This window comes from Meleagris gallopavo, chromosome 23 (assembly GCF_905368555.1).
Source record: "Meleagris gallopavo chromosome 23, MGAL_WU_HG_1.1, whole genome shotgun sequence".
NCBI lineage: Eukaryota > Metazoa > Chordata > Aves > Galliformes > Phasianidae > Meleagris > Meleagris gallopavo.
The window spans coordinates 448238-464629 of NC_139426.1; the positions used below are offsets into that span (position 1 = coordinate 448238).

At 44.6% G+C, this 16392-nt stretch overlaps 1 protein-coding gene across 11 annotated transcripts in view; it reads right to left on the reverse strand.

The window, feature by feature from the left end:
* Nucleotides 1-16392, reverse strand: part of CAMTA1 (calmodulin binding transcription activator 1) — a 227757-nt gene that overhangs the window by 133350 nt on the left and 78015 nt on the right. For all 11 annotated transcript variants that reach the window (XM_085242254.1, XM_085242255.1, XM_085242251.1 and 8 more), the window contains one exon: nt 5940-6075. In XM_085242254.1, the coding sequence (XP_085098380.1) occupies nt 5940-6075 (136 nt within the window). The remainder of the gene's footprint in view (nt 1-5939; nt 6076-16392) is intronic.

The window sequence follows — 16392 nt, forward strand, 5'->3', positions numbered from 1 at the left end:
AAGTCAATATAAATGTCAACGTGCATTTGTGCTGCAGGCTTTCGGGTGACACCAGCCTCACGTCTCAGGGCAGGGCAGGAGGGGCTGTTTGCTCGTTCCCTATCTGTGCACTTGCTCTAATGTTTTATTTAAGAAGGACCACTGAAAGAGAGGAGAACTCTTTGATCTACCATCTTTCTTACCATTTACAGTATCGTGATGTAGCTGTAGTATCAATTACTCAAACAATTTCAATCTGTCCCGACGCTAATGTCATTAGTCCACAGAGATTCTTTTGGAACAATTTACATAGAAACCGCCTTTACATGCGAAATGGAAAATGCTCAGACTTCGGTGAATGGAATTTGAATTGCAATCCTACGGCACGTGGTTCAGCTTTATTCCCGCTAGTTATTAAACAGGAAAAAAGGGGTGATGCAGTCCATTGCAAAACCACTGCCTGCACGGCTACTGCAGAGCTGCCCCGTGCAGACTCACCATTCCTTGTGCTGAAGGGAGCGCTGCCCCCGAGCAGCACAGCCCTCTGCCCCACGGCCCTCCCGTTGCTCCTGAAGCCCAAACTGCAGAATAAGCTACAGCAGCTGAAGGTTGGGTGGTTACGTGGTCAAAGCTGCCCGACACACAGCAAGTGCTGCAAAATGATGCCAGACCCCACCAACACTTGCTGAGAATGGATGCTGTTGTAAGTGCACGCATTGGGATCCCACTACAGAACACGTGTGACCTCTTTGGAAGAGGTTCCTGGGTGACTCATTCCAGATCTAACGATGACCATACGCCCTTCAGACACGAGGGGCCGACCCCTCACTTCAGCACTGCCCGGGTGCTCTGCAGGAGCTCCACGTGGGTCGGAGCCAGGCCGTATGGTCATGAGGGACATCAGAGCTGTGGGACACAAACCCTAAGTGGGGAGACACTCCTACGCTCTGTGCCCTCCAATGAATTGCAGGAGATGAAGGGAGATTCTGGTTAGAAATCATATGGCAGAAGTTAAATATTTCCAGCGACCTAAGGAAAAAAAATCCTTAATAGCGATGATAAAGAATAGATTTGTATAGGAACTGTCACTACTCCCAAGCAATTTTTCTCCTTTCATTTCAGGGCTGTGCTTTTTTGTGTTAATGTATGCACATATGTGTGTAATATTTTCAGAAAGCCTTTCACATTAAACTCTAATTTCTTCTCCAAAGCCATTCCGCAGTATTTTTCTGGAATGCATTAAGCAGCCTGACTGAACAATGTAATCCTAATTAGTTTGCAAACTACACAGCTCACCTCTGAGGGGGAGTAAAGCCCATGTAAATTAAAGCGAATTGGCTCAGGCTGTCCTAGGAATAGTTTACAAGATTAGTGCTGCTGAGCGTGTGATCTCAGAAGTTGCTTGTCGCTTCCACCCTCCCGTAATAACTTACACGTACCTTTTTCACTGACGGGGAATTGAAAGGTAAAAACATTTTTGGCTTAATATTCCGTGATGGGTTCTTTGCATAATGCAGAAGAGCCACTTGGTCACATCCTAGAAGGAGAAGTCGCCGCTGTGGATCCCCAGCCCAGCGCTGCACGAATCGCGGCGTTATCACACGGCACGCCGGGCCGGGGCTCACGGTGAGCTGAAGGAACCTCTGTCAAGTCTTGACAGTGATATTCCAGGGTTTCTGTAGTAATTGAATAATCTAAAATTTCCATTTGTGTCCTTGTGGACTAATCTGTAACAGTGTTAAGGGACTGTTATGATAATAATTAAATACAAGTCCTGCATACAAAATTGGTATTCTGCATCTCCATCCCCACAAGGGAGTTTCTCTCTTAATAAGACTTAGATCAAGTTTTACCTTTTTTTTTTTTTTTTAAGGAATTCATAAAGATTGTCATATTGTACTGAGATAACACACATCTATACATTAGAGAACAAGAAATTCAGACCTACAAGCTTAACACACTCATCTTGTTCTCTCGTCACTCCAATCTTAAATCAGCGGTGCCAGACTAAATCAAAACTGATGAACCCGCCTCGCTAACGAACTGGGGTGCAGAGGGTGGTCCTCGTTGTCCAGCAGACAGCACTGCTGCTCTTCCACTCTAGCATGAAGATGAGAGGCAGCGCACGACGCGGTGCTGCTGCTGCTACCACCATTGGTTTTTGGGAGGGCAGCAGGCTCGTAGCAGCAATTTGGCACAACCACATCCCAGGCAGCGCTGCTCGTGCTCAGAGCGCGGCTCAGCAGGTCGGAGCTCTGCCTGAAATTTAACGGAGCCATTTGCTCTAACTTCTCTTCAGGCAATGGGATTTGGAAAGAACAAACCTGTTTTCAATATAGGATAAAGAGCAGGAGCATCTGTGCCAGCCTTTCAAAACACGGGGATATTTACTATAAAAATACAACCACATGTTAATTGCAGAAGCAGATCGCAATGGATTCGTGTGGATGTGAAATTTATGGACACCTGGAAAGACAGGTGGAAAAAGGAGCGGCGAATGCACCAAGTGCACTGCAGCTCAACCACAGCCTGCACACCCATAGCAGCACCAGTCTGCAACTACTTGACAGCTATTTCAACTTACTCCTTATTTATTAGTTAAAATTTTTAATTATGTGAATTGATTAGGAACATATCACCAGGGATCCTAATTAATTAGAATTTTAAAAAGGATCACGGACTGGAGATTTTTAATAGATTCCACAAAGAATTGCACAAAGATGTATATTAAGAGAAAGGCCAAATTAACTTCTTTCTGGTTTATCAAGCATTTTCTAAGAGGATTGTGCACCAGATTAACCAAGTAATATCCGAACCCCTTACTCGTAGCGATGCTAAGTGAGGCAGTAGCTTAAGCATTTCAGGCAGTTATCACTTAACATCTGCTTGATTAATTAGTTTATTCCCCTTCCTAGATTTTCTAGTTTTTCTTTATTGTCCATGCTCACCAAATCCCTCTGTATGGTACGGCTGAACACGAAGATCCCAAAGTACCCGTGGTGCAACTGTTTCCGTTTTTTTTCGTTACCCAAATCTGGGACAGATGCAGAAGCCATTCCCTGTATCAAACTCAGAAAGCTATGAATGGTAAAATCTACTCACACAAAGAACATTTTTTCAGAATCGGCTGGTCAGTGCTCGTATGGGCCAGCGTGTTTTTCCTTTTTACCTAGCAACTGCCATTCTCAAAACCTGATTTGGATACGATCTGTGTTCTTGGCTGTCTTTGTATTTTTCCATCAGTACGGCCATGATACCTATTTATCTTCTGGCTGCAAGAACAGCGAACGCGCTCTGGCAGTGCCACAAGGCAGACAGTTATTTCATGCCCTGTTAAACTCTAATGTGGTTAACAACAATATCATTCCAACTTTTAAAAGGGTCTTTTTTTATTATTTTAAATCTGTTGCCTGCATCCAAGTAAAGAACATCACTTCCAGTTAGGATGGGATCAGAAACATAATAACGTACTCTATCCATGAAGCAGCAGTGCAGGGTATCCTGAGCTAGTAATTAAAAAGGTTAAAATACATAATTCTTTCCAAGTAACATTTTGAGGTCAAGAAAATTAACTTTTTCTACATGGTTCAGAACTCAGATCTGTAGCAATTACTAAATGCAACACTGTCAGCAAAATGAGCAAGCAGGTAGCAACAAGACCTAAGAGTGGGCTGGAGAGAAAAGCACTGCGGTGCAGCAAAGCGGAGCGAACCTGAGCTCATCCTGCAGGGAAACCTGTCCTACAGCCTTTGGAAAACACTGGAATGGTGCACCAGACCCAGACTGTTATTTATTAGCACTCATTTTTGCCTGTTTCAGCTGGAATTAAGTCAGCAAAGCTGAAAGACAAGTGAAGAGGGACGTACTCAAAGTACAGGAGAGATTTCCACAATGGATCCAGCTCTTCTAGCTCCAAATGTATGCTGGAGCTAACTTTCTGATTGTGACCCGAGTCTCTCTTTGGTTGTTCAGGTGGGTTTATTTTCTCCTGTCTCTCCTGAATCAATCACTGCTATCTGAATCATCGCTCCCTTTGCGCGTTCTCATACCCTGAGGGAGAAAACGTTCATTTCTTTTCAACGCTTAAATGATCAATCTGGATTCTGATACTCCCCTTTTGCTACCCAGTACATTGATTTAGGTAGAAATTGTGTTCCACCAGTTTGGGGGCCCGATGAAAATCCCATTAATTGTCCACAGCATTGATGCAGGAACCAGATTCGTGCTTGGGCACTGCGTTACCTGCTGGGAGACCCCTGGCACTGCAGCACAGAGCAAGTCCCACATGTATCACAACAAGGAAGCCAGGTTCTGCCCATTAGGCTTCACATTAAGAAGTCCAAAAGACAGCTTGGATTAGAGGGCACAGGTATCTCCTTGGAGGCTAAATATAAAGTCCTAAGGGGCTCTTAAAGTGGAGAAAGACATAAGAATGAGTGGCTAAACCCAGGCACATTCAAATCGGAAGGAAATTACTACGACCCTTATTTTTTTAAGTGGTGAAAGTGATTGACCACTGAAAGAAACTTCAAATTGGTGCATTCTCTGAGCCTTTGAACATTCCACTAAAGGTGTGTTACCTTCTGGAAGACAGACTGCAACAAAACAGGAATTACTGCGTTCAGAGTAGAAGTATTTGACTTAATTGTGGTAGGTGCAGACATACGAGCAGTCAGGTACTAATGGCTGATCATTTAGAAAAAAAAAAACATCAGGAAGTGTTCATTGAATAATGCATATCTGTGGTTGCCAAAGGTTGCTGTCCTATAGCTAAAGTTTGCGGCGCAGGTTTTGGTATTCTGGATTGTTAAAGTTCATGGAAGTTAATTAAATCCCGTTCTGCAAACACTAGACAAAAACAAACTACAATTTCTATTATGCCGGCTTTTTTTTTTGGCTTGTCATAATAAAACATTGTTATTGGATGTAAAAATTATGGAACAAAGTTATGTCTCCCCGGTGTAATATAATGCAATCTATTTAATACTATTTTAAAACCAAAAACCTCATTAAAACAGACAGAATGTAAGAATGACAAATTGCCTAGAAGGGAGCGTGAGCATGGAACGCATTCCATGCACTCAGCTGCTCAGAGCACCGCGTGCTTCCTGCAGCACGGATGGCACCACGAGCCCAATGGTGCCGTGTGAGCAGTGCAGCTGTGCTGGTGCCACTCAGCGCAGGGTGGGCAGAACCCCTCTGGTCCTTCAGCAGCACCAATTACTCGCAGCGCCACAAATTGTTCCGTGCTGTGCCTGCAAAACGGGTGCAGCCTCTGATCCATAGTGGTGCTCACAGTCTATTAACTACAAAAATCAATACAGCTTATACAAATATGTACCCTTACAGCTTCACTATTCATTTGCTGAAATCAGAGCATTTCTTGGTAACGCAGCTACGCTGTGCTGTCGAACATTTCATCCTTTTGGCCCAAAGGTCGGCGTTAACGTAGGGAACAGTCTTGTTGTCTTAAGAACTAACTTTGCATCAGAACTCCAGCCACCAGATCATACAATTCCCGTTTAATACAGTAAAAAAATTAAAAACCCTCATTTTTTTAATCCACATCTGCGCATCAGAAGTGATTGATGTGATCCAATAGCTCATTTCTCACACACAGATTGTAAGAGAATGGTTATGTCAAGCGATGACATATTTTAGAACAAACAGGCTCGTTCCAGAAATACCGCGTCAGGTGAAATGATCCGTCTGATTTTTTTTGGGTTGCTAAGGAACATCAGTAGAGCAACAGCCTCTTTCAAAACACTCTTTCAAGCAGAGTCTGATTCTGGTCTAAATTCAATAGAAAATCTATTTCTGCACATTCTAAGAGCAACTCTTAATGAGCATACGCAAAACGATGACAATTACTGTGCAAATTACCTGTTTGGTGAGAATCAATCACATACACACAGCTTCCACGGGAAAAAAGAGGGAGAATACTTGCAAAGTTCTCCTACCTCCACTCCTTGGACTTTCAGCTTCATGTGATCCTCTCGGGTGGTTTTCCCATCTTTCCTTTTTTTCCAGCAATACCCATCCTTCCTGTACTTCACCTTCTTCCTATTATACAGGATCATAGAACCATTCTGCGGTCTGCAAACCAGAAACAAAGAATGAGATAAAGCAAAAACACTCTGGGAGAACTTATGACACAGCGCACTGCAGAGAGAGGAAAGTCTCTGTAGAAAAGCAATACTCTGTATTTGGCACCTCTTTTTTTTTCACTTTCTGTCGCTTTAAATCAGGTTAACTATGTTTACAGCCTGCAAAGTTTTACTATGGAGTCCGGTGTGTAACAAAGTGCCAATGGCTGGTGTAAAAAAGAAGGAAGAAATAAGAACAACGATGACTTCACAAGGGCTGTTATTCTCGGGCTCACATACAAACTGAAAATTAGAAGGAAAGAAAAGCACGGGGATAAAAAGGCGTTACTTCTGAGGGGGAGAAATCTCTGTTTCAGTGCCTCTGCAGGGTCAGGTCACACCGGTGCCTCTCACACAGCACCAGGATGCAGACATTGGCTTTAAGGAGCACCAACGAGGAGCTGAGAAGCATCAGTTCATACATCACTTTTGCTGTCTGTATTCAGATCGATGTCAGACGTGGGATAACTTTCTCTTTTTTGGCAACGTGACTTCAGAGATGTATGAAAACATTTTCCCCTTAAGAAGCACATTGAGACTTTAGGGTATCAATAAAGAAACACGGACATTTGTCCAGCAGACAGGACTTATACCTTCTTGCTGCACAGCATTTCACAGAAGTGCTTTGCCATTTGCTAAGCCAATACACAAAAGGGGCATCTCTGCTGAAATATTAAAAAAATACGCTAAAAAGACACCATGCATCACACGCAGACAGCAGCACTGTAGATGCTGCAGAAATTTACAGTGGTACATTAGTCACAGTAATTTTGTTTTAGAACACCAAGAACAGAAAGAAAAACAACAACATTAGCAGCAGCTGCAATAAACAACTTCCACAGGCAGCCCTTGGCTGGAGACACCGATAAAGCACAGCTCCTGAACCCACAGACCCACAGCGAGCAAACAGAGTCCTTCCAGGGAGAGGGAACCCTCCGTTACACGGCTTTCCCTCAGAGAAACAGCACAGCAGTGTGTGACAGTGTCACAGCAGACCTTCCGTGTCCACGTACTGCACATTCCTATACATCTGTGCATTTACTTCCTCTTCTGGAACTGGGGGCAGAGGCACTTTATTAAAAACGTGCGCTGCCCATACCAGCAAGAGGCTTTGGTGAGGGATGGCGGGACGCCCTTCTGAGGAGCACTTCTGCCTCATGATCACAGCAGAAGTGCAGGAAGTTTATAAGGCAGTAATGATGGATGCTTTGCTTTGCTGCATCCTTGCCGCTGTGTCACAGAGCGGCTCCAGGACATGTTTGGTTTCTCACTTGCATTCCTATTAGTTCAGATGTGGAATAAACACCAAGTTAGGATGGGATGCATTCAGAGCCCAACAAACACTACAGGAACTGGGCCCACAAGAAAAAGGGTTTGTGATCACAGTGAAATCTTCATTCACGGAATGCAAACAAAAACACAGCACTCCACTCCCTGTGTAGGATCACAGAATCATTTGAGTTGGAAGGGACCCTAAAAGGACCCTGCAATGCACGGGACATCCACAGCTCCACCAGTGCTCAGAGCCCTGCAGCCTGACCTTGGCTATGCCCAGGGATGGGGCACCACCACCTCCCTGGGCACCCTGTGCTGGTGCCTCAACACCTCAATGTAAAGAACTTCTTCCTTATATCCAACCTAAATCTCCCCTCTTTTAGTTGGAAACCATTCCACTTGTACTATCCAGCAGGGCCTGCTGAAGAGTCTGTCCCCTTCCTTCTTACTGTGTAATGACAGTTTGTGTATCCACAGCCACGTTTAGCAGTGAGAAGCAGAGGTTTTTGTACCAGCTGATCCTCACAATGAAACAGTCAAACCAACGCATCCAGCCCAGTTATCCATCTCAGGGAAGGAGCCCATGAAATAGGTGGAAATAAATAAATACATGAAATCAAAAAAAGTCCTTTAGATCGCAGCCCTTGCGGCACGGGTACACTGATAAGGCTGACATGATACAAGCCATCATCAGTGCAGAAATTACAGATTTTTTCTTGCATATGCAAACGTTTATAACCTTAACCCTACTATAACCTGTGACAGAACCCCAAATGCTTCCCAGCAACTCATCCTCTCCTCCTCCCTGCAAAGAGGACAGCAAGTCTACCGACTGACTGAGACAAATCCTACGGCCTGCTTGGAGGTCTCGAACATTTTGACATGGAAGTAAAATACTCCTCATTTTGGATGAGCAGTGGAGAGACCACAAGGTTGAGCTGCGCAACCTTGCTGGGATTTCGCAAGGCCGAAATCAGTTTTTTGTTCTTTTATTTCTGCGATAAAAAAGAACACAGTCAGAGGTCACTGGAAAGCAGTTAACAAAATTTACACAAAATAAAATAAAACACGATAGAGCAAAATCTCTTAGAAATCTCTGGAGCTGTCGATTCTGATAGCAGTGTATCAAGGCAGTTTAACGCTTGTGGAAAACAGCTGGTTTCTAAAGATATCTTCATAAAACGAGAGGCAATTCTAACCTGATATACATTGCTGCTATATTTCTCTTCCTGTAGGAAAAAATAGAGAGGGAAGATCTCCTGCGCTTATCTCCCTTGCTCAAGCACAGCCAAGAGCAATAAATTGATGGCTGCAGCGGGACGCAGCAGATCGAGGGCTGATAGCAGTGCTGGGCTCACAGCGGGTGCAGAGCTCAGGTCTCCTCTGGAGGTGTTGCTGCTAAAGCCAAACGCAAAGGCTTCACCTGCACCTTTGCAGAAGAGGGGAAGGAGCTGTAAGCTTGAGCACCAACTGCTCTGCGGCTGTAATTTCCCATCAGTCCGCTCCAGTGGCGTTTGTAAGAAGTCTGCATCTGAAGTAAGGCGGGATCCTCCGCGTGGCAACAGTCACAAAAAGCAACTGTTCTCCTTCGCGCTAAAACTCCACCTGGAACCACAGCAGCAAGAAGCAGAACTGGAACGTTAACAGCAATTTGATTAGGAACTAATCTGCAGCTCCACAGCGCTCTGTTCACAAATGCAGGACAAAACTGAAAATAATCAAGTAGCATTTTAATGGGGCTGTACAGCTGCCCATCCCCAGCACCCGCGGCCCTCAGGCTGCCCCAGGGCTGAGTGGCAGAGCAGCAGGGAAGGGCTGGAGCTCACAGCCGGGCGCTGCGCTCCGCAGAGGGTGCAATTATTGCCGGTCCCACTGTGTGGAGCTTGCAGGATAGCCTGCTTGCTTATGGCCCAAAATAGCACCGAGCATGCAAAGAGAGAAGGCTCTGTTACAACTTTGAATTTCCTTCCTTTTATGAGTCTGTGGCATTTAAAAGCTGCCTGATCTCTATTTAGGTTGCTTGTTTGTGGCCTGGGGGAAGGAGGGAAAAGGACAGGAAGAATAATTGCAGAGCAGAGAGCCTTTTGTCTTAAGTATTGATGAGATTTGAGATGCTTCCCTCTCTCCTCCTGTTATTTACCACCACAGCTCTCAGATAAATGGGCACGGCAGTAGAAGAGCTATTTTTGCCCAAGTTGTTCCTGCTACAGCCCAGAAAGAGACACCAGCTTCCATGCCAGATTTATTTTCCAAGCATGTCCCCCTGGGCTCTGCAGGGATCCCCAGCATGGGGCCAAACAAAGCTGCATGTGCCTTCTTCTGCCTCCCAGTCCCATTTGGAGGGGGAGTTTTTTGCTTGGTTCTTTTAATCAAGTTATTTGCTGGGATAATGAAAATCTAAAGCGGCTCATCTTGTTGTGAGCATGGAACAGACACAAGGAGAGAGCAAAGAGAAAACAAATTAAGGTTAAGATATTTTGGTCAGCTGATGCTTCATATCCGCCTCTCCCCTGTGCTCGTAAATTAAAGCCCCCGCGGCCCAAATGACCGCGATGTTCCCCTAATCATGTTACTGCAATATTAATAAGGCTGCTCAATGCAACTAGTTCCCTCTAAATTGTCCATAAAGATTTGGTAAATGTCAGACATATCATTTAATGAAAACTATGTTTTACTGCCGAGGGAGCTCCGGTTGCCAAAAGGGAATTACAGATATTGCAGCAACAAAAGAGAGCTTTTTTCCTCCTGGATGACAGAAAAAAACCTTTCCCCTAGAAGGCCCACTGCTCTAAAACTGATTTTTATTGTATCATCCCATCTTTATTTCAATTGCCTGGAGGTGTTCAAGGCCAGGTCTGACGAGGCCCTGGGCAGCCCGGCCTAGTATTAAATGTGGAGGTTGGCAGCCCCACCTGCAGGAGAGGGGGGTCGAAGCTTGATGGTCCTTGAGGTCCTTTCCAACTCAAGCCATTCTATGATTCTCTGATATGATTCTATGCTATTTAAAGCCGCTCTGTTCTTTACAACAGAGCCCACAGAAGAAAGCCTGAAGTCTGTCAGGGCCAAAAGCAGTGGGCGCCCACAGCTGCACAGCTTTGCCGAGCAGAAATCGCCTCAGATGAGCAGCGCTGCGTGAGGTCCAGGCGGGTCCCACCAGCAGCGAAAGGCAAAGAGCTACGGTCATAAGGAACACTGAAAAAAAATCCTCTCAAAATATTCTCCTCGAGTTAATTAAACCAAAGAAGGAAGGCTGAGGTACGACACTCCTGGGAAATCACACACCTGTCTGAATACACTAAGAAAAATGGCGTGTGGCCAGCGCAGGGCGTTTTAAAATAACACAGAATGTACGTAATAACATCTGAAAAGAATGATGCAGTCCTCTAATTCCCTCATCCGGTACTATGTCAATTTGCTTAAAAGCACCATCTATTTAGTTCATGTCGCCGGGTCGCTTTGCTTTGCTGGGAATCACATCCAGTCTGTTCCAAACCCCATGGGACGGCGTCAGGGCCCCCTGAAGCTCGTCCACCAGCAGCATCAGCACTCACTGCCTGCTGGGAGGTGGGCAGGGGAAGGAACACACAGTGTGAGCACAGAGAGCCTACATGGATGGATGGCTGAGGTCGTGGGTGGAGAGAAACGCCAACAGCGAGCGCTCCCAGTGCCTCCCCTTCCAGTTACAGCCATGGCGTGCAGGAACCCAGGCAGGCACATTTTTATTTTGGAGCGCTCCGCTCCATCTGGGTGCCATCAAACCTCCCAGATGATGGGTTTCAAATAAACTTTCTATTAATTTCTTTTCTGTGCTGTGTGCAGCACTTAAAGCCCTTGTATCACAGCTCCTACTTGCAGGGTAGGAGAGACACATGGTGACTGTCAGCTGCGATTCCTTCTGACTGACATCAAGTTTTAGAAAGGCCTCATCTCCCGTTTCTTGTTTTAACAGGGAAAAAATCTGATGACAGAAGTTATTTCTCCCCTGAGAAATGCTGCTCTGCAAGTCTTCATTTGCCTTGACATTTCTCCTCCGCCGTACCAATGGCTCATCAGGAGATTGAAGTCCAGACTGAAAACTGAAAGAGGAATCTCCACCAGCAACAGATCAGGATCCCCACCCCAGCACATCTCCAAGCGGAGATGGTTAGCGTGGCTTTGGAGGAATTCCAAATCATGTTTGTAATTTGCCTGACCTTTGAACTCTTCACTTATGAAATAAAAACTTTGGAAGAGGTCTTCTTACCCATGTAGGAATAGATGCAAAGCCAACAAAAATGCAAACACACCGGATTTTTTTCTCTTTAGCATTAAATATAATCTGTACTTAAGATAAAAGTGAATTTATCTGATATCTGCAAAATGTAAGAGGTTAAAGTCTAAAATAACAGTCTTAGCAATTTTATCCAGAGTTGCAGTTAATGCAATGACTAATCCCATCAAGGGGACATTAATTGGTGTCTAGATGCTCCTTTTCATAGCAGCAGTAGGCCATAAAACTTAATCCCTACCTCCTCTTTCCAGCATGTAGCCTCAGTGTTCATCAATAAAACTAATGCTGTTCATTAAGTATGAGAGTAATTACCTACGGCTCCAACCAAACACGAGTGAACAGGCACACACCAGTATGAAGGTATCACCAGATGTTTATGGGCGGCCAAGGAAAGCATTTCTATCGGAACAGGATACATGCTGAGAACTGAAGCAGCCACAACAAACTGCAGAAGCACTGCGCCCGCTCCTGTGTGCTCGCACACCACAGCCGTGTGCCAAACTCAAGGTCCTGCCTGCTCCCTCATAGAATCATAGATGGCTCAGGTTGGAGGGGACCTTAAAGACCACCCTGTTTGAAACCCCTGCCATGGGCTGGGTGTCCCACAGCGGAGGCTGCCCAGGGCTCCAGCCAACCTCAGGGGATGGGGCACCCATCCTCCCCTCACTGCTCCATCTGGATGTCATCCTTCCTCAGCCCACACCGTAGGGCACTTTGCATTAAGAAACAGTGCTCTGGGAAAATGCTGACAGCCAAACTCTTACTCAGAGCAATTTTTTTTTTTTCAGGAAACAATTTCTATGTGCCGTTATGATCTTAAATGGCCCAAAATATCGAACATTAAGAACCTCTCAAAGGCTAGAAAATGCAGAAACAGGCAGCTGCACTGCCAGAACCTGCATTGGCAATGCCGCAAAATATCCCACATCACCACAACTTGTTCTTCTGCCTCCATTTATCAGACATGCTTCGTGACTCAAATATCTGCATCTCAGGACCATAAACATATCAACAAAAAGAAAATAAACATCTACTGAAGAAATGCTTCATTAAAGAGCTTGAAAGAATTTCCAGGGAGGCTATAGGTTAAGCGTTATTTTAAATCACCTCGGTACACAGGGTGGTTTGATGTACTTTGCTCGTATAAATATATGCCATATTGATTGGGAGCACTGGTCTATGCTTTCCAAATTAGCTCTGCAGAAGAGCAGCCTGATTCAAAACTCTTTATGCCAGAGGAAGAACTTCCATTAGCTTCATGGATTTTGGAGTCCAAACAGAGCCTTTGGCTCAGAGCACTCCCCATGTAAACACAGACTCTGTTAGACCTTGCCTAGGGTGCAGCTTCAGATTATCTAAGTGGCACGGTTGCACCAGTTCCATTTGGCTTGTTAAATACAGTTAAATATGATTCTCCAAACTTTTCTTGTTGGGATAGCATAGCAAAGAAGAGTTATCTGACACACACAGACAAAGCTACAACCAACCCACTGAAGTTTCTTATTCTCCTCTATCTAAAAATAAAAGATACAACTCAGGCTCTGAGGTTCATTAGCTGGAAATTCACACTTAGAAATTAATTTACTGCAAAAGAATCTGTAAAAAAAAGAATAAATATGGAAGAGTTCCATTACTGGGTGGCTTTTTATTGTCTCTGCTGCTCAGGAGTTTCAACTTCTCAGAATCACGGAACCATAGAATATCCCAAGTTGGAAGGGACCCACAAGGATCACTGCATCCAACTCCTGGCAACTGGGCTATGTGTTCTCAGAATGGGGCCATGATCCCTCAAAATGGGGCCAAAAGCCCCCACGATGCCTCGATATTCCACACCATGCCCCAATACCCCACCATGCCCTCCTTACTGCTGAAATCGTGCCTGGTATTTTTTCTGGTCAATAATGGGAATACCTCTCATGCGCACGGTTTTTATAATATGACATGACAGAGGAGCTCTTTTATTTTCACCACAGTAGTAAGCCAGAACTTGTTTTTAGTACCTTTTCATTCGGCTCACTAAACAGGAATATGCTTCTGGAAACTGCTGTCCCAGAGCTCTATCTGTAGTTCAAGCTGCAGGCTAACAACCGCATTTGGAATCTTTTTTCTTTCAATAAAGTGATAATTCATATGCTGATGGCTTGAAACTCTATCCCAGATTTGGAAAAAAAAAAAAAAAAATTAGAAACAATTTTTATGAACTTCTCAGTATGCCAAGCAATTGAAACCTCCTTGTAACAGTATAGGAAAAAAGCTAGAATATTAAAATTGTCATTAAGTAAAATGCATATGAAATGCTAAAAAGTCTTTCGGAAAATTATTTCTTGATATAATGACGTGCTATAGACCTAAATCTTAGTACAAGGCATGAAGAAGGATGGTTGAATCAACTTTGTCCATTTAAATATAATTTTAAAAGAATTGGTGTTCATCTCTTTCTTGCTCAAGAACCTTTATCAATTTTGTTAGCCCTCATTTAGTTCTTATTCCTTGCTCCTATGGGGATGCTGCTTGATTTACTGAGAATTACTTCTTACAACTCATGAATGCTTTAAGCTGTTTCCATATTAATCATCCCAATTCTGTTGTTGTGCTGAGGGGAGCCCATCTCATCCATATTTCCAGATATACCTATGGGGTTTCCAGAACTCCTTTGTGTTAACAGTTGTTCTGTGTTATTGATTGCTCTCTTGTTGGACACAAATCATAATGCCAAAGACCTACAGCTCTGATTTGGTCAGAAACACTGTATGACAGTCAGACTCGCAGAGATGCTGCCAACGACCATCTCCTAACATTGTGAAAAGCATGACTGTTCTGCAGGAAGGTCAGCAGGAGTTCAGCCTAGCAATATTTGCTAACTTATTTCTGTCTATGTGAGCATCCATGTGTTTGCACATTTCAAAGACAACATGCATTTGCATGCCCTTAAAACTAGCACCCAGGAAGATGTGCTCAGGCACATCTGTCTGCCTTCGCTCCCATCACTCCTTAGCATGAAAGAAATCTCTTCTCTCCACAACCGCAGCTCTGGTACCGGCACCAAATTGCTGTTCCTCTACAGACAGAACCGTCACCCTGCCACCAGTTCCTCATGTCACAGCTCTCATGGCTCCAGCTGCTCTCGGACATCTCGCTGGGTTGCCCACCTCCTGAGCTCCATTCCTGCAGCTCTGACTGCGCGCGGTGCCCGGGGCGCGTGGCTGAACGCCCCTGGGAGCCCCTCCTGTCTTTCAGATTAACCTCGAGAAGATAATCTATTTATTTATATCAATTTGGTTCCATCAATTAATGATGACAAGGCAATTAACTAGAATGCCAGACAGTAAAAAATAACCACATAATGCCTTCTTCAGAGGAAACCTATTATGTAATCCCAGTCGGTCTTCATTAACACGGAGTATTCCAGTAAAAGGTAGTAATCTAGTTATGGTCTGTGAAATATGGAGATCCATACAGTAATTTTTCAGAATTAAGAGTAAGGTATTTTTAGCAAATGGAAACATTTCTGCATTTCTCCTGCAAACCTTTTCCAGATGAAGGAGCGGTGCAGCACTGCTCAGGGAGGCAGCGGGTCGCCGTCCCTGGAGGTGTTAAAGGCAGATGCAGTAGTAAGGGACATGGGTCAGTGGGCAGTATTGGTGGTAAGTGGATGATTGAACTGGATGACCTCAAAGGTCGTTTCCAGCCTTAATGAGTTTATGGATCCATAATGTAACACAGTGGTGCCGCGCAGGCCGTGCGCCATCACCAGCGATGCATTAAGTTGTCACAGGGCTCAGAGGATCCCCTGACAGCTCACCTCCCCACATTGCCTGCTCCCTTGGCCACGCTGAGAGCCGGGCTGTGCCCAGGTCCTCCCTGCATCCAGCACTCAGCAGTTGCCAACATGAAGGAACACTCAGACCTCACCATCACGGCGCTCAGAGACACTATGCTCCTTTTTACGCTGATACGCAAATGCAAATGCAATCAACCATTTCCCAAACACACCAAGCTGTTAAGCATCCTTGACTTAAAGTTGATAACAAACCAACTTTCTAAAAAAACCCTGAATTCCTCCGGGACTTTGTTTACAATGCGACTCAATTATTGTTGTATTCGGATGGTTATCGTTTCTTATACCTTCTCAGCTCATCCCATTTCTGAATTTAATTACTTTGCGGTATTTTTAGTTGAGATAAAATTACACGTTTTCAGATTAATTTAGCTGGAGCTGACTTTTAATAATAGCAAATCCTTTTTCCATCGCACCCTAATTTGAGATCATCTAAATGAGTGCGAATCTTTTTAAAACCCCACGTCACACCCACATGGCAAGCTGCAATCACAATTTCAAAGCCTCGTGCAGCGTGCCAGACATCTAAGGGTAAATGTTGGCTGACTCTTTAATTAAAGACCCACTGTTTGGCTCTTTCCTCTGTTATTTTCTCAGCTCACGCTGACAGCGAGCAGTCAGGTGATTGCTGTTCCCTACACGCTGGCACCAGAAGCGCTGCTAAAAAAGGCACAAGGCAGGTTTAAAAACACCGACCAAAACAGTTTGTGCTCCCCTGCCAAAAGCAGCATCTCTCTGGTGTCGGTGTTACTGCACCGTCCTCCCAGCAGCGTCCTTGCTGGGATTGTGCAGCATGCGTGTGAGCCAGCACTGCCATCTCGTCCTCTTCGTTTTAGTAAGAAAGGTCTCTTTGATTAAAAAGCAACAAAAGGAAAAAAGAAAAA